At 46.1% G+C, this 25,489-nt stretch overlaps 1 protein-coding gene across 1 annotated transcript in view; it reads right to left on the bottom strand.

Moving 5' to 3' along the window:
- RYBP (RING1 and YY1 binding protein) overlaps positions 1-19,503 on the bottom strand; it is a 38,227-nt gene extending 18,724 nt beyond the window's left edge. Inside the window, exons 1-2 of the mRNA XM_058813046.1 lie at positions 19,271-19,503; positions 18,319-18,444 (exon numbers count right to left, since the gene is read on the bottom strand). Of these exons, the coding sequence (XP_058669029.1) occupies positions 18,319-18,444; positions 19,271-19,302 (158 nt within the window). The 5' untranslated portion in view covers positions 19,303-19,503. The remainder of the gene's footprint in view (positions 1-18,318; positions 18,445-19,270) is intronic.
- Between the last annotated feature and the right edge of the window lie 5,986 nt (positions 19,504-25,489).

The following is a 25,489-nucleotide window of genomic DNA, read 5'->3' on the forward strand; positions in this document are numbered from 1 at the left end:
ACAGTGAGGAAGGTTCTGAGTACTGAAGCCCCAGAATGAGTATTTACAGCCTGACCTGGAATCTAAAATGTCTAATAACATCTTTAAGAGCTGAGTAGCAACTTGGAAAAACATGCAGGCTTAAGGTGACTGCCTGAAATTGGTCACTTCTACTAAAAACACTGGGGTATGTATGGCAGGAAAGGTTGAATCAACCCCTTCATCTGCACTAACACAAATTTTTGCTTTTCCACTAAGTTTCCTCAGAAGAAATTGAAAGCAATCAAACACCACAGAAAAACACATGGAAATTATCATTATGGCACAAAAACAAAAGCAGAAAAGCTTTTATGTGTCTCCTTTTAACAAAAGAAAGTCCGCTTGACTGACTTGAGCCCACACCCCGAGGCAGGGGCTTGGTTTGGTTTTGTTTCTGTTTATTTCACAGTTTCCCTGTTTATTCAGCTTCTTCCCTCTCCCGGTGGCAGCCAAGGCAGCACGGGCAGGAAGCTCCATCCAAAACCAACAAGCAGCCCTTGATGCTGACAGCCACTCCATGTGCTCTAAACACAGATAGCCAGTGTCCTTGGGAACCTGGAAAAAGCTTCAAGTCTCCTCTAAAGGAAAAGGCAACAAATCACCTCAGGGCTTCCTTGAAAAGAATTCCTAGGTTTGAGCCCAAGTGTCACACTAAGCTCAAAGAAGGTGGTGGAGGTGAAGAGGGAAAAGCCAAGGAGTTACACAGTCAGAGCCTGATGTAGCTTAAATGCCACTCACATGGTGGTTAAAAAACTACCTGAGTGAGCTGGAAGAGAATCCTTTGCTTCTTCCCTGGAGGCTGCAGGCATTTCCCAGAGATGCTGCTGCAGATACCAAAGGCTTGGGAAGCATCTGGCTCCCCAGCTCACAGACAAATGCACTCTGGTGGTGTTTGAAACAATACATCTACAATGAAGTTAAACCTCGGTGACACCAATTCCAACAGGTTCAAGTAAACTTCTCTGCCTTACACAGGCAGTGGACAAGCCTCCTTTCAAGGGATCCACAGAGAACTGGAAAAATTATTCTAAATATTTCATTCATTATTGCAATCCCAGCATCTCCTAAATTCTTTCAACATAGGTAAGACATTCTTACATCAGCTGGGCTGATTTTTGTACTGATGTGAACTTTTCGTTTTCACAGCTGTTAGGAACAGCCCAGGTCTTGGCAGGTAAGGTACATCCAGATGCCTCAGGACAGAGCAGACTGGAAGGCAAACACTCCTGGAAAAGCAGGAGTGAAAGAGGCTGTGAATAACCAATACCTGCCTACCCACTGAAGCACACTAATTATAGAGAATAATTGAACAACTGCTTTCCTTACTCAGGGAGGTGCAGATAAGAGGCATGGGCCTGCTCATACCTCAGATGGGAGTTTAAAGTGCTCTCAGCTGGCAGCAATGCATAGAAAAAAGTCACCGGCTGTGACAATTAACAGCTTTATTTTAAGTCTCTTTTGTTCAAGTAACTCTTCCACTCAGACATATTACATGAAACAACCCTTCCTCAACTAAACACATTTATTCAAGGCACACAGCTACAACCTGAATGTAAAACCCATAAGGCCCTTGGTGTTGGGAAGCAGCCACACTGTGTTTTAATGTCGTGGAGTTAAAGGTGGAAAGGGGACCAGGGGTCTGGTGGTCTCCTACAACCCCAGCAATACCTCACTGTATCAATTCATTCTATTTAAAACCAGGTTCTCAGGGAGAATCAAAAACAAAGCCATGCACCAGCCTGCAGAGGAAAGGGAGAGATGTCTACAAAATTTGTTGCTTCAGGACATGCACAGACATGTGAAAAATTACCTAGAACTTGGAGTAAGCAGCAAATCCTTAAATGAGACGTAAAGTAAGGTATGGATGGATTTAAGTAGTTGTTTACTAGCAACATTCCAGGAAAAATGTATTTCAATGAACAGACCTATGGTGATTTTATCCACAGTCTGTCCACTCAGTGTTCCTTGGAACTGGATGCATGGTGGGAATTGAATCTCTTTGTGGGAACAGGTGTGAGCATTTGCTGGAGTTGAGTGCACTTCTGCATTACCTCTGTTCCAACACAACACAACCTTCATTAAAACCTCTCTTCATTAAAACATCTCAGTTGTGAGATTTTTGTGCCACTTGCTGCCTGAATTTGAAAAAAAAAATAACACTTTTTTCTATAATACACTTTACACAGAGGCTAAAAAGAGACTGCTTGCATAACAAGTCTTATGCAATTTCCCAAATAAATTTTTACCTTTGTAGGGGGGGAAGATTATGATCACTTGAAGATTTTCAAGGCTGCAGATTTGGCTTCAAAGGCTAAGAGTCCACATGCCATTCAAGATCTTACTGATAATTATTGCCACCACAACAGCACCCAAAGATCCCATCAGGAACTGTCCCCCACTGTGTAATAACAAAAGACAACCTGACAAAATACACAATTTACCCCCAGAGTATAGTCTCTCAAGAAGAGGCTGACACCAGCTAAAGAAAAACAAAACCAAAAAAAGATCAATAAAACACAACTTTATGAACCATCTTCAGCCTGGAGTACTTTGCCAGAACAAATACAGTAGTGAGTGTGTCATGTGGAAAGCCTAGACTAAGAAAAAAGCCCACTAAAACACCATGCAACTGAATGATCAACATGAAGATGTTTAAAAAACAAACAGCCTTCACACTGTAAACAAGCAGGTATTTTAAGTCACAAACAATCCAAGTAACACAGAGAACAAAAACAAAAGTAAATAATGAAGCCCAAGCAGCAGCACAGAGAAAAATAAGAGAGCAAGGAACTTGTCCAACCAAAATTTTGACAAATATTTTCAGAGGTCTGAAAAAATTTTTTCTTCTCAACTTTTTTGTTGTTTTTATGACTTGGCCTTTTCTCTCCACTGGTGTTTCCTTGGTCTCCACTCAGCCCCCAGTGCTGTGGAACAGGAACAGCCTCGTGCACCAAGCCCTGCTCCAAGCAGGAATCTCAAACCCCCACCCAGGGCACAACTGCAGCCTTGGAGCTGCACTGGGAATATGCTGGGGGTGTCAGTGATCCAGAAAGGAAAAGAAGCCTTAAATTCCTTCTCACTGAAAACTGCAGAGGTGCACTGCAAGTTCAGATCCTGGAAGCCCAGGGGGTTTTCAGCAACAGCCCCAGCTAGGTATCAGGGAGCAAAGAGGGACATCAAGCCTGGCAGAGGCAGCATCCATCCCACCAGAAACTACAGACATTAAATGACACTTTCACAACTGAGCTAATCAGCCTCATTCCAAAGAGAAGCTGCATTTATCATCTCAGAACAGCAGGCTTTCTTCTTAATTATCCAAGGTCAGTGGCAGTGAATATTGAGCAAACTGACTTGGGGAAACAATGCAGATAGAAACCAGGAGGGCAGGCAACCTTACATTTGATTAACAGTAGCATTCCATTTTAAAATAAAGTAGCTCTTTTTAGAGATGAGAATTACTTTCTAATTAACCACTAATCAATCACCAACCAACCAATCACCAATCACATTTGATAAGGTATCTTCTTAGAAACAGAAATACTAAGTTCTGTACCAGAAAAATTCTCTCTTTTTCACACAATCACATAAGTTGGAATAGACTTTTAAGACAGAGTCCAACCCTGCAGTGCCAGGTCCATCTCTAAACCATGTCTCCAAACACCACACCTACACATCAGCTAAGAGAAAAAAAAACATTTTTAGATGTTGGAGTGCAAAGGTTTAAGACAACTGAAGTGCTCAGCAGTCAGCTAAAGGAAGAAAATTACATTATTTTTTAATCAAATTCACTCAGAATTAGAGCAACACCTCAAAATTTTGAATAGCATAAGTTATTCACAGACTTTAATATAAAAAACTTGAAAGCATTACACCTCCAATCCAATCCCTACAAGACAGGAGGTCTGAGGTGCACAGACTCACCTGCTGCCTTGCTGAAATGCACAGCTTTGCCTGACAGGTTTGAGCTTGTCACAAAGCAGAAATTACTCTGGAAGGCTCAATAGCCATTTCAGCTCCCCTAAAAACACAAGTGGTTAAGGGCTGACAGGTACTGCATAGCAGAAAGGTATTGCATAATTGCCCTGAAATGTCTATTCAAAAACTCCACAACAGAAATGTGCATTATTCTCAGCAGCTGGCGAGTTTTTCATGTGGCATCCATAATTACACAGCGGCCAAAGATTTCTGCAGACACAGAGGCAAAGAATAGTTCCAACAAGCCTAACATGAGCAATGTTCTGGGGTTGACCGGGGCCTGATGAGAAGGACATCAGGGGAGGGGAGGGGAGGGGAGGGGAAGGGAAGGGAAGGGAAGGGAAGGGAAGGGAAGGGAAGGGAAGGGAAGGGAAGGGAAGGGAAGGGAAGGGAAGGGAAGGGAAGGGAAGGGAAGGGAAGGGAAGGGAAGGGAAGGGAAGGGAAGGGAAGGGAAGGGAAGGGAAGGGAAGGGAAGGGAAGGGAAGGGAAGGGAAGGGAAGGGAAGGGAAGGGAAGGGAAGGGAAGGGAAGGGTGCAGAAAGCTGCCTCGTGAGGGAACTGACACATCAGCAACAAACCTGCCCTGACCATAATGGTCCTGGGACAAAAAGCATCACCCCTGAAATGCACAGTGGTCCTCAGGCAATGCAGGGATTGCACAGGGCTGTTTCTTTCCAAGTTACATCCTGGCTTCCTAAGCTTGTTGGGTACATTATATAACTATTAATTACACCGCTGTTCGGCGTGCTTTTAACTGCAATGATTCAAACTGCTTCCAGGAGCTCACTAATCCAAAGTACAATCCTCTTGACAGCAACTGACAGATTCAGAATATTCAGTTCTAGCTGAAAGGAAGACAAATCAAACTCCTCATCTGTCTGCTGCAAAAGGAGCCAATATTCCTGCTGACCAGACCCACAGCTCCATCAGGGGCTGGGACACACAGGACAGCTCTGGGCAGCAGCAGGAGCCAAGCTCTGCTAGCACAGCAAAGGAGGATTTCTTCCCAATGGCCACCTTCAAGTTTATAGGCAAAAGAGAAAATTGGGTCTGGTTTGCATTTCCTCAGAGGCACTGCAAGGTTCCAGCCGTCAGCTCCTGGAGCCAGCAGACACCCTCCCTGGACAAGGGCTCTGCCTGTGCTGTTCCCACTGCCAGCCAGGACCTTCCCTGCAAGCTCCAACACAATTCCACATGCATTATTTATCCCTCCTGCTAAGTCATGCAGTGAGATAATTACTTAACTATTCTAATGATATTTTGCACTGGCTGTACTCTGTTATACTGATTTTCATGAGCTTGCTTTTGCTGCTTTTTGCTGCATGCTTTGAGAAAAAAGCATATTTTCCTGGAGTATAAAAAAGCCCAAGTTTGAATCATTTCAAGCCTAAGAGCTGGATGTCAAAAGTGAATTTTTAGAATTATCAATGTATTCTTAATTAAAACAATATTAGTATATTATTTGATTTCTGCTGTATCTGCTAACAACCACAGAAGACATGTTTATTCATTATTCTAATGAAATTTGAAAATAGTTATTAACAATTTGTACATGTTAATGACAAAGTTTTTCCTTCTAATAGAATGATGTTTTCCTTTTAAAACTCTTCAAGACTTTAGTTAGCATAATTACCAAACATCTGAAAGCTGAGAGATTGGCAACATTTTTATTAACAAACTTAAATTCAAGTCAAGACATATTTGCATGTCTTGCTTACCATCACATTAAACTTCACTGGGATAAATGCTCATCTTCATACTCAGAGAACTGTTACCATAAAATACTGTTTAGAATCAGGTTTTTCTATATACTCAACATGATGTAAGCTACACAGCAGAGCAATTAAACAATTATTTATGTCTCGCTACCCCCAGGATGCTCTTCAGGCTATACATGATTCAAGGTGTACTTGCAGCAGTTAACAGCATTTCAAAAAATTCAACAGTCCCAGTAGTTCAGAACTGGTTGGAAAACTTTTTCTGCCTGAAGCCAGCAATTCTTCCAGGAGGAACTTGACTTTAAAAGCTGTTAACAATAATACCCTGAACTGGAACAAGCAGGGAAAGCAGCAAGTCATGATAATCAACCTGTCTTACCTACTAATAATCTGCTGGGTACACAAGCAAAGACATGGCTACAACTCCAGGGAGAGGGAATCTCATCTTTTTGATACAAGTGAGAACGTGGATCAGGCTCATTGAAAACTGCAGCTCTGCAAAATTTGGTGAATCTCTTGGGTTTTTGTTACATTCTGCTTGAAAACAAGAAATCTTTGGTCACAGAGGTGCTTTCTTTAAAAAAAAAAAACAAACACAAAAACAAACAGAAAAGAACATGATCCAGAATTGCAGCAGTCTCAGTCTGTCCAGACTTTAGAGGCTCCAGGAAGACCAAAGAGAAGTCTGAGAAGTTCTCTGCTTACATGGACACAGAAAATGCTATTTCCTGAAGTCTTTGTTTAGAACTTTATTCAACACATTTCTCAAATCTTTTTTATCTATTAAAAACATCTACTTGAACAAACAGTCTTGGAGAAAAAAAAAGCAAGATCACAAAAGACAACCATGTTAAGTTTCATGTCAACTTATTCCCTTTCTTCTCAGTGCCTCAATCCCAGAGGCCTGATCCAGCCCTTGCAGCTGACAGCAAAGTGCTCTGCTTCTACAGCCTCTGGAAATGACTCAAAAAAATCAATGCAAGGAGCAAAAGGTCACATTCTCCCCAAGCATCAGCTACCTGTTGAACCAAGGCAGACTTGCAGATGCCAGCACACTCGGAAATAGAGCCACCAACTGTTATTAAACTCATTTCCAAGCACAATGTCTGTATTCCCACAGCCGTGACTAAATAAACCTGCTCCTCACACTACACCTTTGTGGGGAAAAAAAAACAAACCACTCATGCTTGTGACAGCTTTTATAAACAAGTAAGTGCAGTACACAGCTGTACAAGCTCAGAGTTTTGAATTCAGAGTGCCAGTGGGAAAGTTAGTCTGGCTTAAAACTCAAAAAATGGCAAGACAGGAAAAACTAGAGAGATGGAAATAAAACCAAACTACTGCTCAGTGCTATCCTTCACTGTCCCTGCACATTAGGGAAAACCCTGAGAACTATAACAGGTACATTATTACAGATCTTTTCCCATTACTGCCTTGACATGCTGGGCCACTGGCAGCACAATGCCTCTTTCAGGCACAAGAAGTGAGATTGTCCTCATGTTTTACATCTTTGTCAGTGCACAGGCTGAACATGAAGCTGTGATCTCCCATGCACTCACAGAGCACACGATATTCTGCCCATGTTCTGCTTGTCATTGATTTTTCTATCAATTTGTTAAGTTGTAATTGGAAAATAATCATCCCCTTCATAGAGACAGAACAGCTTTTCCTCACCAGAAAGTTTCTCTGTTGCTTTTTTCAATGCTGATTCAGGTGTCTGAGCCCAGCAGTGTAAACTCCTGGTGTGCACTTGTACATTCCCAGCTGATGGAAGCCAGGAACCTCATGGAACCCTTCAGAGGTTCTGAATGCAAATGTGTGCTCCCAGCTGGCAGAGGTGCTGCCAAACTGTCACTGCCAATAAATCATCTCATGAAGCTCAACATTTCAGTCTGAGCTCTGCTGTTCCAGCCCATCCCTGTGCACAGCCCCACAGTCCCATGGATGCATGGCTCAGATGCATCAGATCTTCCTGACCTCAGAAGTTAAGCAACTCACAACTAACTTGACTCACATCCGGCACTAAGTACTCCTAATTAATGACTCTTAATTGCTGCCAGAGCCCTGTATTCCCACACCCATGACAAAGCATGCTCTGCTAACCCCTATGTAAAATTGCACAACTCTGACAACCCATGCCTTTAGTACCACAAAGCTGAGCCATTTCTCTTCAGGAGCAAAGACATCACTGTACACAAGAGAACATAAAGGTACAAAAAGTACCCAGCACACCATTCCAGCAGCTCAGCATCACTTGCTGTCTGCCTGCCCTTGCTCTTTTTTTAACCATTATCTATAGAGTTCAGAGAAAAGAAGATAAACACTGTTTGTTAAGTCTGACTTCACATGCAGTTTCGGAGAAGACATTTCAGAACCTAAAGTGTTTCCCAAAACTGAACTTTACCTCCTACAATTTGTATGTGGACTTCATAGTGCAATTTCTTTACAGACAGGTAAATATATGCAGGTGAGTTACTTAAATGTGCAGATTCACAGTAAGTTAAGACTTTTTTTGGGGAAAAAAGTCATGTCCAAGCTGCCAGGCCCCTGCTCACAGTGCTGGAGGGTACAGAAACACCCACCAGCCACTGGGAACAATACTTTCCTCCCAACATTTCCAGCTTCTATGTGTGCCCTGTTGGAACTGACCACCTCTGGACACACATTGTGCTTACACAAGGTTTGCAGCCCTGGATCCCACAACAGGAGCACTCCTGCCCACCTTGAGGGAAGTCCAGGCTTGCTGCTATGGGATCACTGCTGTGCTCCCAAGAGCCCAGAAAGGAGCAAAGCAGCCATGAGGAAGAGCAGTGTGCAGGATAACTCACCCTCCCTGGGCACAGCTGGGTGATGCCCAGCACACCAAGCTACCTTGAGCCCAGTGCTGCTGCCACACACCAGTACAGCCCCAGCTGTCCCTGTTCAAGCCACCCTCCCTCCCTGGTGCTCTGACAGAATCCCAGAGCCACCAGACTGCTGCAGTAACTTGTGCTACCCAAGGGCTCCCCTTTCAACACCTCTCCTCCAATTAAGACCCACTGCCCTTCAAATCAGCCAGCTGCTTGTCTCTTCTCCACCACTCAAGCTGCTTGTGTGTAAAACCAATAAGACACACACAATTCCCCCAGAATAATTCACCATTTTTACGTGATGCAGGTTTACAACTTGCTAAGACTATGCTAAATCACAAACATTTCCTAAAGCTTATTAAATATTTCTGTTAAATTGATCCACACCCATAGATAACAAATGAAAATGGTTTTATTTCTCCTCAAGGCACCTGTAATAACGGAGCAATGGCAGCAAACAGGCACCAAGCAGCTCCCTGGCCCTATTAGCATTACAGAGGGAAGCCTCCCCTTCTGCTGCTAATGATGTGCTCTACCCTGGATCCCCAGGAGACAAATGACTGCACTGGCTGAGTGACTCCATCACAGGGCCACCATCCATCAGTGTATTGCCTCTCTTATTGAAATCTCATCTCGGGAAGAGAAAGTGCTCTGTGCCACTTCCAAAAAAACAGTGAAAGCACTTTCAGAATAAGAGCTCCAAGATATAGAATGAGAGCCAAATATTTCAGCAGAGACACACATTTCCAGCAATCTGAACAGATCAGCATGCTTTGTCCACCCAGGACAAGTAAGATTTACATCCTTCTGCTAAACTAGATCTTTTTTCTTTTTAATTAAACAAAGGAATGAAACACGTCCCATAGACATAAATTTCTTGATCAAATTATAACACAGACAGTGAATATAATCATACAGATTAAAAATGGCATCCTGAGGATATTTAGCTAGCTGACTTGCTAAAGGGTGAACTCCAGCATCTCTTACACAGGCTGAAATCACATTAACATCATGCAAGCCCCACTGTCACCTGCAAACAGAAGTGAAAAAAATATAAATCCTTCCATGTATTTATTTACTACATAGGTAACAAAAAATCAACCAAACAAACAAAAAAACAACCCTCCAAAAAGCCCAAAAAACCAAAACAGAGCCATTCTATTCCATTAATAAATACCCCTATAATTTCTAAAACACTGCACATTTGAGACTGGGGTGCAGGGAGTAACCCACACTCTCCACTCATTGGGGGCAGTTTTCTCATTAACCTTACACCACTGAAGCCACCAAATCCCAGCAGTTCTGAATCCTCTCTCCACCTCCCCAAATGGACCACGTGAAGCTGCACATGAATTACCCAGCCACAGTTCCACATGCACAAAAATAATTTAGTTCAGATAAAATATTTTAGATTATGATCAGTCTCACTTCTGTCTACTCAAAAATATAAATCTGAAGAAGACAGCTTTATCTCAGGCAAGATATTTCATCTCACTTAGCACCTCTGCATGTTACAAACAATTCATTATAACTCTGAAATCCCCATAAACAATCTGCTCGAGAAAACATGTCTAAACATTTACTCCTTGTTTAGCCCTAAATAAAATCCAAAACTAACTTGTTTTGCTTCCATTTTATTTAAAGATGACCAATCTGGTAAGATCCTAAAACTAAAGTTTTTGGAACTTCTGAACAGAGAATTATAGAAGGGCCTGGGTTTGAAGGGATTCTAAAGATCACCTTGTTCCAACCACTCTGCCCGGGGCAGGGATGCCCTCCACTATCCCAGGCTGCTCCAAGCCCCATCCAACCTGGTCTGGAACAGTTCCAGGGCTGGGGCAGCCACAGCTTCTCTGGGCAACCTGTGCCAGGACCTCACCACCCTCACTATGAAGAATTTCTTCCTAATACCTAATCTAACCCTGCCCTCTGTCCAGTTTAAAGCCAGTCCCCTTGTCCTGTCCCTTCACACCCTTGCAAAAATTCCCTCTCTGAATTTTCAGTACCTTGATCCTTGTGACATAAGGGTGAGCTCCACGATCCCAGACCAGTGCCTTATAAAAGACCACATTCAGTTCAAATCAGGTCTCCTGGTTTCATGAGCCATATTTTAGATCCCTACAAGCCCTTTTCCTCGTGAATTTTTACTGTTATTTAACAGAAGATTGGCTGGGGGTGTACTTTGAACTTTCAGAAACACAGAAAGAACTTCAGGAATAAAACACTATCAAAGCAATATCCAGTTTTAAGCAATTAAATTTGGGAGAATGGGAGATTCACATGATTTGGAATACAATGAGTTAGTGAGCAGTCAAACAAAACCCAGTGGGCCAGCAGAGAGAAGTGATGCTGTTCTCTCTCACTTATATTTGAGCCAGTCAGAATTACTATCTTTCCCATGTTTAACAGGCAGTGATTTTGGTGGTGTACCAATTAGCACTCTGCTACAAAGAACATGCTCCTAATTAATAGCTGGTTTATGGGAAGAGCAATGTTAAGGATCTGGTTGTACCTCCAGATGCAACAAAAAAGTGCAAAAAGGAGCTCTGCTTGTAAAGGAAATCTGTCTGCACAGAGACAATCAATGTATTTAGCATATGTCAGCTGTAAAAGGAACTTACATAAACGTAATGGAGGCATTTCCACGTTATTTCTGGTGTATCCTGTAATCCTGGACATCTGCTTAGGGTAGCATGGATGGGCTACTCAGTGTTCCTTGTCTTTTCAAAGTGGCAATAAGGGAAATTTGCCCTTACCTGTCTGAAACAACTTTAAATAAACACTCATAAACCCTCCTGTAACACTCCTTCTCTCTGGAAATGGCCAAATTTCTCCTTTTACCTTGTGAGGAAATAGCCCAGTGCAAAGAGAAAGTACACTGCAAGGCACAGGCACAGAGAGAGTTTGTATAAATCCTGTTTCAGGTCAGAGCTGTACATTACAAAACTCCAGCACACCTTGCCAGTGACCTACATTGCAGGACTGGAACCCACTAACCTACAGAACCACCTGAAATCCCACAAAATAGGCCAGTGGGTTTCCTCCTAAGAAGAATTCCCCAGACAAGGAGAGATGCACATGAAATAAAGGACAAGCAGAGCACATGCTCTGCCTGATGCAGGAGCTGTGTCTCACTCTGCTGCCATATTCCTGCAGACAGCAGGACTCCCCAGAAGTGCTGTGAACTTCTATGTCCCTCACCAAGGGACCCTGGAAGGACCTGTCTGTTCAAGAACAGTGGAGCAGGAAGAAGAGGAGCAGTGCCACAGCAAGGAACAATAAGCCAACCAATAATGCAAAGCAGCTGGAGTAGGAGTGACACCCGATTCAAGATCAGCAGTGAACTCGCCCAGAGTTATGGCAGGAGTGCCCAAGTCACAGCACAAAGCCAGGTGTAGCCAGCCAAACAGCCCATCCAGCCCACAACACACTTCTTGTCTCCTCTCACCCCTCATGAGGGTCTTGGGTCTCATGCATTTTCTTCAGGGAACTAAACATTCAGCCAAAACAGAGTCCCAGAGTGCTGCACACTGCAGGGGAACACCAACACTGAGCACAGGACACTCAGGATGCCACAGGGAACCACATTTTGCATCCACCACTTCCCTCCTCTCAACTATCACTCTGGGCAACACTGCACACTGTCTTATTTCCAGTTCAACCAATTCCTCTTAGCAGACAAACCCCACATCAGGGTGCAAACACACCCACCAGCGCTGCAAAGGCAGCAGCAGCAGCTGATGGCAACATGAAACAATCAGGGCAATTAAGAAAGGCATGCAGAGAAAGTTGCTCTGCATTCCTCTGCCTACCAGTTCCCCACAAGGACCTGTTGGGAGCCAGGGGTCAGCATCCCAGTGGACTCCACGTCTGTTCACAGCAATAAAAGAGAGCTGCATGCCCTCTCCTCCTACACACACATACACACTTTGATTTAGATTCCCATCTCCCAGAAAAGCAGCCTATGGAGGAAGGGAAAAATGAATAATATCCACACTGCATATTATCAGTGATGTATTAACACGCTCAGTGTCACAGTTTATCCATTAGATCTTCAGAGAGGCTCCACAAGAAATCAGAGATTAAATCCTACCACCCACAATTAACCTGAACGTACTCTACATAAATATTATCAACACCCCTTTTTCATGTTGAAGATTTTATTATTTATTTTAACCAAAAGATCTTTTATCTTAATAAAAGAAGGAAAACAACAAGCTGTTGTTACTTAGTAGGACATTCAGAAAAAATATGATAGAAGCAAAGTGAGTCACAGGAACCACCATACTCCCTACTGAATTTGCCACCCACAGCTTCTCAGGTACCCAAAGCTGACAACCATAGCAAAGGGGTATTGCCTTGGTGCTGCACGTCAACACTGAGGATTCTCCCTGCTGAGAATGATTTCCCAGAGGTGCTGAGATCTAAGAGAAATCCTGGGGTGATGGTAATGAGATCATTAATCAGAGCCAAACACCGCAGAGAGCAAATCAGGACACAACTCTCACTTCTTTCAAACAGCCAAAGTACAAGACACAGATCTTATGCCAGGGTTATGCTTGCACCAGGCTGACAGATAATAGCTGATCTGAAGCTGAACAGCTTCATCTGCTCAGTTGAAAACTCACAGACTAACTCTAAGCTGGTGTAAAAACTAAGTGTAGCATGAATCTGTACCAGAAGTCATTCACAGTGGATCAATACTCCAAGCCATGTGGCTGAGACACATGTGGTTCAGCAATACAAGTCACAGATTCAAACTTGGTGTGCTGTCAAACCACAGCCCCAGAATTCAGGGTTTGCTGTGAACCATCAGCATTGTCTGCTTGTCAGATGGTGTTTGCTCCTGCCCTTGGCTCCTCTGCCCTGGTGGGTTTGCCAGAGCTAGCAGCAGCACTCCCCAAATCCACTAAGTAACAGCCACTCACTTTTAGGCAGTGCTGGTGAATAAGGGATGAGACAAAAAGGATCTTGAGAACTCCTGGCACGTGGGCAAACATTTTGCAAATAGGTACTGTGCATTCCAGCAGTGCCCAGGCAGTTCCACTGCACCCTCCCCTACCCCAAGAGCAGTCCCTGAGGGGACACATCCTCAGGATGTGGATGCTCCAGTGGAACACTGCCACAACTCCAGTGCAGCCAATGTCTCACTCCTGCTAATCCAACAGCCATTTAAATTCAGCAATCAACAGGAAAAACAGGGATGATTTAACAATAGATTTAAATAGACAAATAGTGAATATTCCAGAGTAAAAGCACCAACACTGCTTCCACAACAGCTTTTTTAGACAAGTTACATATTCCATTTTTATAGAAATTAGGCCATCTTAAGGCCAGCTATGATGCTAAATAAAACCCACCTTTATGCAAGTGAAAGCTAACTAACTTGAGAGAACCAAATTAAACCACTTGGCTTCCAACCTACACCACAGCCACACATCACTGCAAGAGTCTTCAGAACAGTCCTGCAAACACATGGCAAATAAGCAGGGCACATATGATTTGTATGAAGGTCAGGATCATAAGTCTGATTCCTCATTCCAGGAATAGCAGGACTATCTGGTGCCTAATCTGGTCAGCCCAGCTTGGATGCAGAAGAGAATACTTCTCCATGGTGCCATGGACAGTAGTTTGCATCCTTCAAGGTGGTAGTTCAGATCCTGCAAACGTGAAAATTTTCTGCAGAACTAAAGGGAAACAAAGGCCAGTATCTGACACATCTGTTCCATAAAAAAGAATTCATTTATAAATATCAAGTTTTAGCTCAGCCACCCCTCAAAAACAAGGATGGCAAGAAGGTCAAGCACTGCTGTCATCAGTCCTTGGGCATTCCACAATGAAGTGGACATTCACATCACTTAATGCAAACTCCAAACCTTGCACTTCAAGCATACAGGTATTAGCAACAAATAAAACAGAAATGCTCGTTCAATTTATACTTGCAGAGGACACACATATTTCAACTCGCTTTTGTAGTAAAAGCTCCCATTGTTTTGTTAATTTGCATATCAGACATCCATTTGTTGCTTTCACATTTTCCACTGACTTTAAGTGCATTTCTCTGTACTCAAGGCACATTGATGATAAGGGGATGTGGGGTTTGGAAAAGAAAAGCATTCATCCCAAATTTAGAGAACAATTACCATCAGAGAAGCTCCACCACATCACACCACTTGCCTATTCATCCAAAAAGAAGTTTCAAAAACCAGTTTCCCTGAAATCATGAGGAGGGGAGCAAATATTCACCTTCACAATGAAGTCTGAAAATAATCCCATGTAGGAACACTTCCAGCCCTGCCTGGGAGGAGAGAGGAAGTTACAAGAGGTGTACAGGAACACAATATATGTAAACTATCAGAGAACCAAAAGAGAAGAGCAAGAATGCCACTAAGAAAAACAAATAGAAACAGAGAGTCATCACCTACCCCCAAATAGGAACTCACAGGAAATACAAGGCCAAATCCTGCCCTCACATTCTTAGGAAATCCAAAGTAAACTTTCCTTCCGTGTTTGAAGGAGCAATGGATATTGGAAAGGAACCTGCATCTGTGCAGCACACTTCCTGGCAGTTCCAGTCTTCTCCTGAGTGCAGGGGCTGGTGCTGCAACACCAGAGCAAACCACCACAAGAGCCACAGGACACAAGTGAAAGCGGTGACCAGCAGCAGTTCCCTGTGCTGTGACACCAATAAAAATCTCCAGGAAAGGAATAAGGCACTGCAAGCCCCAGCAAACAGCTCCCCACTGCTCACTCTGCAGCCAGCTCAATCATCATCTCACCCAGCTGAGCTCTGTGCTGAACAGAGCTGGTGTCTGTGCCATCATCCTCACAGAAGGGAAACAGTAAAAAACTCATCATACTTGCCTAAATAGAAAGTAATAAAAGTTTAACCATAAAATAGCAAGAATCCAGGTGAGAAAAGGAAGTTAGTGACATACTGTAACAAATCCAGTATTCAAGTGCTACAGGTTTAGTATAATCTTTGCACAACAATTCTTCAGAGATGGATTTGACCTAATTTTTATTTAAAAGTGCACCTGAAATATTTATAAACAGCTCCTTGAAAAAAACAGTTGAGTGCAATTTAACTGTTTAGCCTCTACAAGGATTTTGACTTGGCAGGTCAGCTCTAAAACTCACTGCTGTTTGAAGCTCCTTTTACAAGATCCTAGGGAAAGGAGATAGTTGGATCTGAGGAGATAAAACTTCTAACTGCTGCCAGCCACCCCTCCCACACACCAACAGATTATATTGAGTCTGAAAAAATATACACACAGTGAGAATTAGCTCAGGGCCTCACCAGTTCTTAAATAAGAGAATATTTATCAGCCAAAGTAAATTCCACAACAAATAACTGGCTTCACAGCAGAGGGAGGGGGGAAGTAGGTCATACCAGATCTTAAAAAAATCCCTGGGCATGCTGTGATTGCACACAATAATTTGATGAAAAACAGTTGCCTCACCATGTCTTTCACTACTTGGTTGAGGTTTTTGTTCTTTTTTAAAGTGAGTTTGATAAATTTCCGTAAGTGTTACTGAAGTAAGTCACAATGAAGCAAGGCAGTTTTAACTGTGGAAAAGTGTCATCAACTTGTCAAATTGCAACTTAAAAGTCAAGCTCATCAGACACCTTATATTTCAAGTAATAAATTATCAATCATAACTCATTATGTATCTTTACATCAGTCATTTATTTAAAAAATTCTGAATAATTTCCAAGCACTGACTCGTACGTCACATACCATAAAATTCAAAGTACCACCACAAATAGCTCTGACCTCCCAGAACTTCCCAGTACACAATGCTCTCTCACAACACTCAATCACTCCTGCTTTCTGTTACATTTATTCATAAATTATACAAATATGCAAGAAGACATGATGGGCCATTGAATATTTTAAATACTTTCTCAAATTCTACAAACAAAAGCCATTTTAAAAGCAGCAAAAATGAATAGAAAGCTGATGAATTAAATGAATTAAAATTAGAAGCCATTCATAAGGGTCCATTAAAAGCTAAAGAGAATTACAATGTTCTAGACCCGAGGATCACATCTGCAAGTAAGGCTACAGCTCTTAACCTGAAATCATCGACTGCTATTGCTCTTAATGGCCCTTTAAAAGACAAACCATCCTACTACTGCAACAAACAGTTGGAAAATTATCTCTTCAAAAAATAAAAACGCAAAGGCTTGTGCGAGCAGGCTGCTGCTCTCCAAATGAACAGCAGCATGGTGGCCAATGAAAATATCAGAATACAGGATAGATCCCATCTGGGCTCCTACATCTCATCAGGGCTGTGCTCCCACTGGCAGTCAGGCACTGGTGTGACACTGGGAGCGTTGGGGACAGCACGGCCACGCTCCTGAGGAGCAGTCCAGGACCAGGCAAGTGCAGGAGGAACACATTCCATGAGCCTGCCGGGAAGCCAAGGAGCAGAAACCCACAGCAATCAAACGTGCTGGGAAGGTTCAGCTGCACGACTAAATAACACTGAACGAGTCAAGAATGAGCTCCAGGTGCGCGCAGAACGCTGCTGTCCCAAAGCTGCACCTAACTCAATGCTCTAACCACGCTATTGAGTGGTTTAAGTTCAACACCTCTGTACATTTTGTAAAAAAGCACAGATACTTGTAGCTGATGTGCATCACAAAAAGCAAAGTGAAGCACTTCAGCGCTCTGTTACTGTAACTCAGAGAGTTTCAATGGCCCGAAAACATGCTCCCCATTAAAAATGTAGGCACTTCACATTGTCTAAAGCACAGTGCGAACAATAATAATCCAACACGCTTTCACCTCCTTTGTCAATCAAGCCAAGACAGCCAAGTCATGCAAACAGCCTGCTGATGAGAGCACCTCAATAGACAGCTGCTCTCAAGGAAAACGACGCCTCTCACAATGGAAACCTCCCAGACTATTTCTTTGGCAGAGCACTGCAATGGCAACTCAAATTTGGAAGGTACAACATGAACAAAATCAGAAATCAACATGGTAGAACAAATCACAAAAAAAAAAAAAAAAAAGGAAAAGCACAGCACCACATGCCTGTTTTAACGACAACTGATACTGGCAGGACAAACTTTCCGAACCCTCTAACTGAGAAATAGCAAGTTTGGGGGCTTTCTTGCGATTAAATTAACTACTGCATGTCAGACTCACCATCTCACAAAGACCTCCACAGTTTCTCAGAGCAAGGCAATCACAGAGACCTGACAGCTAAAGCTTTCAAAAACCCGCACCATTCCCACACTGAGCACAAAGCCGATTCCTTTCTGATGACAACAGCCACCGAGAGATCAACATCTCAGGGAGAGAGTTGTTCTCACGGCATCTTTAGTTTCAGCCGTTTCCTTTCTCGCTCCCTAATCCTAAATCATTTCCACTCCTTTAGAGACACAGGTAAACCTCCACCCAAACCACAAAAAGCCATCTGACCCAAACCGAGTCAGAGCGTTTCTGGCTGGCTGTGCATCTCCAAAAGGATCTCTGTACACCAGCAACAACAACAACAACAAAAAAAAAAGGCACAGAACAAAAAGATCCAGGTTGCTGCCACATCCACGAAACATGTCTTCCAGCTCCAATTAAACGCTTGAAAGAGAATTTTTAAAATCCGTGAGCTTTTGAACAGGGACAGAAGGGACCGCATCGGGGGAGAGAGGGGATGCAACCAGCCGATATCCAGGCAACAGAGAAAAAAATCAACAAGTCGGCGCAGCCCAGCGCGGAACACGAGCCGCGTTCAAAGGTGCGGACGTACCTTGTGGAGGTGCCTTTCCTGACATCGCAGATGCTGCATTTGAAGGCTTCGGCGCTGTTCCTGAAGGTGCACACGCTACAATCCCAAAAGCCTTCGTCGGCTGCAGGTTTGGCTTGCCTTTTCGGCCTTGAGGAGGGGGAGGGAGAGGGGAAGCGTGTGTGTGTACGTGTGTGTTTGGGGAGGAGGAGAGAGGCGGCAGGAGGAGAGAGAGAGGAGGAGGAGGAGGAGAGAAAGAAAACACACACATGAGAAACCATGTTACAGAGCCCCAAAACCCAGCGCCTGCTCGCACCGCCGCTCTCCCGCGGGGCCGGGAGCAGCCGACAAACCCCGACCGGGGCCGGGCCCGGAGAGGTGCGGGGGGCGCCGAGCTCCGCCCCGGCCCCGCCGGGCCGAACCCGCCGGGCCGGGCCGCCCGCGTCCCCCCGCCCGCGGCGGGAGGGTGGGAGGGTGGGAGGGTGGGTGGGCGAGTTTGCGGGCTGGGAGGCGCGTTCCCTCCTCCACCTTGTTAAACCTCCCTTTGTCTGGGAGCGGCGAGTGCGCGGAGCGGGGAGTGCGAGCGAGCGGAGCCGCCATGGCTGCGCTCGCACCGCACCAGCCCTGGCACCGGCAGCAGGCTGGGAGACACCGGCACTCCTCCTCCTGCTGCCCTTCCACGCTCCCTCCATCTTAGGAGCCTCCCTCACTCTCTCCCCGCCCGCGGCCCCCCCTCCGCCCCGGCCCCCCCGCGTACCTGGCGGGGCGGCGCGGGCTCGCCGCCCCCTCCCCGTTCGCTCCCTCCATCTTAGGCGCCCCTCGCCGCCTCCCCCCGCCGGGGCCGAGCACACGCCGGCGGCTGCCAGCCAGGGCCTACCCGCCGCCATCCCCTCGGCCGGGGCCGGGGCAGAGGCGGCCGCGCCGCGCTCCCTCCATCTTACCGCCTCTCCCCGCCCGCCCCCGCGCCCCCGCTCACCTGGTCGGGCTCTTCTTGTCGCCCATGACCATGGATCGGGGCCGCCCCTGCCCTGCGCACAAAGAAAGAGGCGAGGGGAGGGAGGGCGGGGGGACGGGGCTGCCTCCGTCCAGCAGGCTCCGGCTGCTGCGCACCCCGCGCCGCCGATCCTGCCGCTGCCAGGCTCCGCTCCGGACTAGCAGCGCAGCGCAGCCCGGCGCCCTCCCTCCTCCTCCTCCTCCCTCTCTCTCCCTCCCCGCGCCGCGCCGCTCCGGCGGGCGGAGCTGCTGCCGCGCCGCGGCCAATGGGGGCGGCCCCGCCGCCGGCCCTGCCGGGGAGGGAGCGGGGGGGAGCCGGGAGCGCCCCCTGCGCCGCCCCGCCGGGTCCCACCCCCGGCCGCACGGAGCCCCCGCGGGCCGCCCCTCCCGCGCCGCGGCCCCTCCGCGCCGTGAGGGCTCGGGCTCCGCGCAGCCCGCGGGTGGCCCCTTCCCGTCCCTGCCCCCTCGGAGGGCTCGTCGCCCGCCTGTCCCCTGGGGAGCGGGGCTGCCGCGGGCGGGACGGCGGCGCACGGGGGACGGTAGGCCCGCTCCGTGAGGGGAAGGGCGGCCAGAGCCGGCTCGCCCGGCCGGTGGCTGCGCCGGGAGTGCCGGAGCGGGTGGGCAGAGGGAGACAACTCCTGCGGCGTGCCCTGACCTCGGGGACGGGCTCCCGGTGCCCTCACGGATGCCTCGGCTGCCGCCTCCGTGAGTTGGCTTCAGGCGCGGGGTCAGGGCAGCGGCCCGCCCAGAGGCCAAGGTGTTTCGACAGCGCTGCTGTAGTGCTGCTTCCAGAAATGTTCCCGTCAGTCCCTCAGTGATCTATCGACTCCACCAAGCGCGGGCTGTGCTTCTGCAAAACTCCTGAGGTGGCAAAACGTGGCTTTCCTAAAAAGTGGCATTCTCAAAAAGTGTCGTTTCCCGAAAAGCAGCAGTCCTGCCCTGAGATTCCCCACGGCCCCCTGGGGCCTGTGCAAGCGCTGGCAGGGATGGGATGGTGACATGGCAGGCATGAGCTGTCAGTGCCTTTGCTGAGCCCCTTTCACATGGGGCTGCTTCCTCTGCAGCAGCCGGAGGGGACGGGGGCCGTGAGCAGCTGAGCAAGCATGGCGCAAGGGGCGATGAGTGAAGGGTAAAAAGTTGGTACAGCCACACACGGCTTGCAGAGCAGGCATTCTTTCACTGTGCTCTTCCACTGTGCTTTCCCACCTTCTCAGTGGTGACTAAACCAGGCAAACATCTCCCAGCAATGAACAGCAAACTTCATCCCCAGGCAAGGCGCAGGGCAGACAGGAGGGATGTGGGCAGCACAGGGCTGTACCTGAGAGAGTGGTGAGTGGGGCTGCAGGGAGAGCGTGGAGACAGCCTGAGCACGGTTAATCCATGGCTGAGTACAAGGGGGAAAAATAAAATTATTGCTTGAAAGCAAACCAATGTAAGTGGCTTAAAGCAGGATAGGCACCTAAATAGCAAGAGGCAACATAACCATGTCCTGTGCATTAAAGCTTTAGGAATCTGGACTCACAAGCCACAGAGGGTTTTTCCCTCCAGCAATGCCCATTTTAACAGTCAAATCATGCTGACAGATTCACCTCCCATATTCAAGAGCTTCCTGTAATCCATTTACTCTACCCAGCTCCCCCCCCCCCCATGCCCACCCAGGTAATTTAACCCTTGCTGTCACCTCCACCAACCACTTTCATTTCCAGACAGACTTCCACTGGCTCTTTTCTTCACCACACAAGTTCCTGAACAATACAGCAAGATGCAGACATACTCCAAGGGCAGAGTTAAGGTTGCACAATTATCACATGTAGGAAGTGTCATTTTCCCATTGCATCTGCTGTTTTCCAAACATTTTTGCTCTTTTAGATTATAGCTGTAACATTTGCTTTGGGAATCTGTGTGGGAACAGGAACTCAGCAGTGCTTGTGGGGTCTGGTAAGCAGAGACCTGGTGTGCCATCACTTCCAGACCTTTGTGACAATGGAGAGTGTGGGGACAAGAACAGCACCATTCTTGGGGACAAGGTCAGTGCAGAATCTGAGAAGCACAGAAAGGCAGAAAGAACTGAAATTTTGACTTAGGCATGGTCCAGCTCCCATTTTCTGCCACAGGTGTTTCCCTTAGCTCCACAGTGTTGTGTTAAGCAGAGTGACAACCACCACAGGCATAAAGTTAGTTTTTGTGGAAACAGCAGGGAGCTGTGGCCCATTTTTAGGAAGCAGTTTATCTCCTCAAAAAAGTTTCAGGGTTGCTGTTTTCATAGCAAAAGTTGTTTTCTTTCCAAAAACCTGCTACATCTTTCGTTATCAATTCCCCTGGAAACCTTCCTTCCTTGACAAATAACCCTTTCAACATCACGTGTTAAAAACTTGGCAAGCCAAGCACAGCATGACTTCATATAATCCCGTGCATCCATCAGGAGGTGATCATTCCCAGTTTGTTAAACACCCTTCAACCACAGTTTGGGGTCTCTTCCTTCATGGAGGGTTCCAGAGGAGTGCCAAGGCCACTGGTGGGCTGGTCCAGACAGAGCTTTTGGGGTGCTGTGTCCTGCAAGCAGCACTTCCCTGTTGGCATCTCCAGACACCAACACACCAAGACAGGAACCACTGGCAGAAGTCAGGGCTGAAAATACAGTCAAGCTAAAGGGCAAGAGCCTTGGTGGGGGTATTTCTTTCACACTCAGTTAATTATCCTGCCAGCCTCAAAATTCACCGAGGTGGCACAGGTAGTGCACCCCTCTGAGCATTTGAGGATTTTTAATGGAGTTTGGGCTCTCATGTCCTCGCAAGGCAGCCTTGGGCAAGTTAATTAACACTTCTCCTTAACTCCAGTAGTCTGGATTTCAAAACTGTAAGGAATGAATTTTCTAGTTTTGGCACAAGTTTTCTAACTCATTCCAGCTAAATGGTTTGAACTTCACAGTGATGTTCAGCAGGTCCTAAATCCGCCTGAAGGAATTCCCACCCTTGCCTACAGAAGATGCCACTTTCTCATTGATGCCAAATGTGTTGTTTGAGAGTACTCTCATCTGTGAGAGGATCCTGTTAATCCACTTCTTCCCACCCTTCCCTCACCACGTGGGTTTTTAATGACAAAATCCTTGTAAGGAGACCTTGCTGCAGGTGTTTCCAGGGCACAGGAGATACAGCAGTGGGGAGGGCAGGTTCACAACAGGCCACAAACCTCTTGGGCCAACCTAGCAGCCGCAGCCTGTGCTGGGAGGTCCAGAGCAAACTTCAGTACATCCTTCATATCTGAACAGAGATGTTGGGATGGAACAGATGGAGCTTCATTCCCCTCTGCAGCATCCCCTCACCCCAATGGCATTGCAGCTACTCCTGCTTCAGCCGTAAAAACAGGAAACCACCCAAACCCACAGCGTGGCAGTCCATCTCCCTCCCCAGAGCAACTGGCCAGAGATGCTCCCAGATGTGCTCCTGAGATAAACACCCTGTTAACAGCTTCTTCAGCACAGTGAGACCTCCAAACGTGGGGTGCCAAGAGCACAGGGGTAATTCCCTGCACCTGGACCATCGGTATAAAAAGGATTTAAAAATAAACAGGGATGCTGCACCCAGCCAAAGTCACTATTTTTGCATAGGGTTCAATGCCAAATATAAATATTAACTTGAGCTTCTCAGCCCCCTTGGTCACTGTGGTAAATACACATTTTTTTAATTTTGCATCAGACATGAGTAACTTCTCAGAAGTGACTGCTGCCCTGAACAGCCCAAAGTCTAACCACTAGTAAATGACTTTGCTGTGGATTTAATGAGGAATTTGTTATATAGGAGTTGGAATCAGGCTCAGGACACAGATCTCTCTATTAATTTTGCCAGACCTAGAAGGATCAGAAGCGATGCTGCCGCTCTCCAGGGCAGGGAAGTTGCGTATCACCACACAATTAGCACCTTTTAGTAGAAGTGGGCAGAAAGGGAAATTAGCAATTGAGGGTAGAAATGGTGAACCAGCTACACAAGAGCACCTTGACAACCAGCATTCATTTTGCTGTGTCCTCCTGAAGAGGGTTAAATGTGTTTAACCTCCACAGGTTTCCAGCATGAGGAGAAACTGTCCAGGAGTGGAAGAAAAAGAAGCTGTGTGAAGTCCAGCAGACTGAAAGCAGCATAATGTTTGCCATACATAAGAGCATCCTTGGCAAGGCAGGCAAGAGCCTGTGCTCAGAGCCTGGAAGTCTTCACCACAAAATAGAATACCAAACCAGAAAACAAGCATTGCCCAGAGGCACTGGTGGCCAACGTACTGCACCCTCTCCTGCTTTCAAAGCGCAGCGTTAACTGCCATGGGGTTTGGGTGCTGATGCCAGAGAGAAGTCAGGAGGAAACTACTCTTGGAAATCTCACATAGCTTTTGACAACATCTTTGAATATATGGCCCAGGCTGAGTTCATAAGCTTTTTGGGAAAAGCATTGTGCTAGGGATTGTATAAACACAGAGCAGGCTGATGGATGGCCCTGGTGCAGCACAGAGATGTATGCACGCTCCAGCAAAACTCACTGAATTAACAACCATTTTGGCTTAATACAGGGACACTCAGAGACTTTACTGATAATTGGGGGGGTTGGGGAAATGATAAGCAGAAGTTACCACACAGTGTTCCCTTTTCCAGACTTCTGGAATGAGTTGGATGCAAGGTCACATGGGATATTTTTAGTTGTGCTGGGAGCACAAGCATAGCAAAGTGGGCAAGGGATGAAGCAAGAAGAAGCTGGAGAGATAATTGTTAGAGGTCCTCATAAAACTGCCTGTGGATTGAGCACTACTTGATATTTCCTTTAGTGACTCCATTAGGAAAAGGAGATGAGAAGATGAGAATGTCACACTGAAAAAATACAGCAACTTTGAGAGAGCAAAATGGAAATGGGCTGAAATACTCTGTTACTGGCTTTGGCAGCTGGCTGCTTGTAGTCAGCCTTTCTCACCTGGAGCAGAAGCTCATTGGTCTGGCACACAGGAGGGAGAAGAGGTGCCTCAGGTGTTTGAGTGCCAATGGTGTCTCAGCTCCTGGAAAAGCCAATGCCAAGCAGGGGTGTCAGAAATACCAATGAATAGAGACAGGGAAGCATTTAACACCACTGAACAGTGCACAGGCAAGATCTTGTTGGAATTCTCCAGCTGAAGACAAAAATGCATTCAAGCAGGGACAAGCATGGAGAAGAGTTTCTAGGATGGTCAGGGGAATGGAAAACCTATTGTATGAAAGGAGTTTCTAAAAACTCAACTTTTCTCAGCCTGGGGAAACAAAGGAGTAGGTATGACCACTGTAAAATGCACTGGGGAAGGAGGCAGCACATTGCAGCAATGCAAGAGCTCTTAGACAAGAATGAAGAGCACAACTGATCCATGCTGGACATGTGGGATGGAAACTAGACATCTGTTTCTAACCTTCAGAGGAACACGGAACAGAAACAGCTTTGCAGTGGGAGGAGCAGAGGCACTCAATGTAAAGATGGACCTTGATCACTCACAGAAGGAATCACCCAGCAGAGCAGCTCAGTCCCTGTGATCCCGCTGAGGTCAGACCCCAATGCTGTCACCAGAGCCCTGTCTCTCCCTTCTCACCCACCCACACCAAAGGATCTCATCTGGCTTGTTCCCAGCCAGCAGATTTCAGTGGATGTTCTCTCAAGGGAAGAGAAGACGTACAGGGAGAGGAAAACTCTTCATCCAGCTTTTGTGCCGAGAAACGGATTTCTCAAACATCCTGGGATCTCTGATTTGCTTCTAAATTTGGTATGCGGGTTTTTTCCTCCCAGAAAACTTAAAACTTCCTGTATTCAGCAAAATAAGGGTATTTTTAAAGTTTTCTTTCTTTCTTTTTTTTTTTTTAATCTATTTTTAGATAGTCTTTCATGGTTTCTTTGGAAAAAAGTTGTAGAACTGAATTAGCAAGTGATCAAATGCCGACTATCAGGAACTTCAAAAAGCAAGCCAAAAACTTTCTATCAGAAACAGCCTGCCGAAGAGCAACGTAGGAGAAAAAGGATCTGAAAGATGAGGAGCAATATGCAAGCAGCAGCCAGTGCCAGGAATCTCCAGGGTCTGTAAACCCTTAAAATGCCAGACAGACTGGAGTGAAAAACAGCCTGAAAGGTAGAGAGGCATAAAACACTCTGCATGCAACAGCGTTAAATATAAAACTCAGCTGAGTAGTAAAGAAAGCCAACAAAAACTA

This window comes from Ammospiza caudacuta, chromosome 12 (assembly GCF_027887145.1).
Source record: "Ammospiza caudacuta isolate bAmmCau1 chromosome 12, bAmmCau1.pri, whole genome shotgun sequence".
Taxonomy (NCBI): domain Eukaryota; kingdom Metazoa; phylum Chordata; class Aves; order Passeriformes; family Passerellidae; genus Ammospiza; species Ammospiza caudacuta.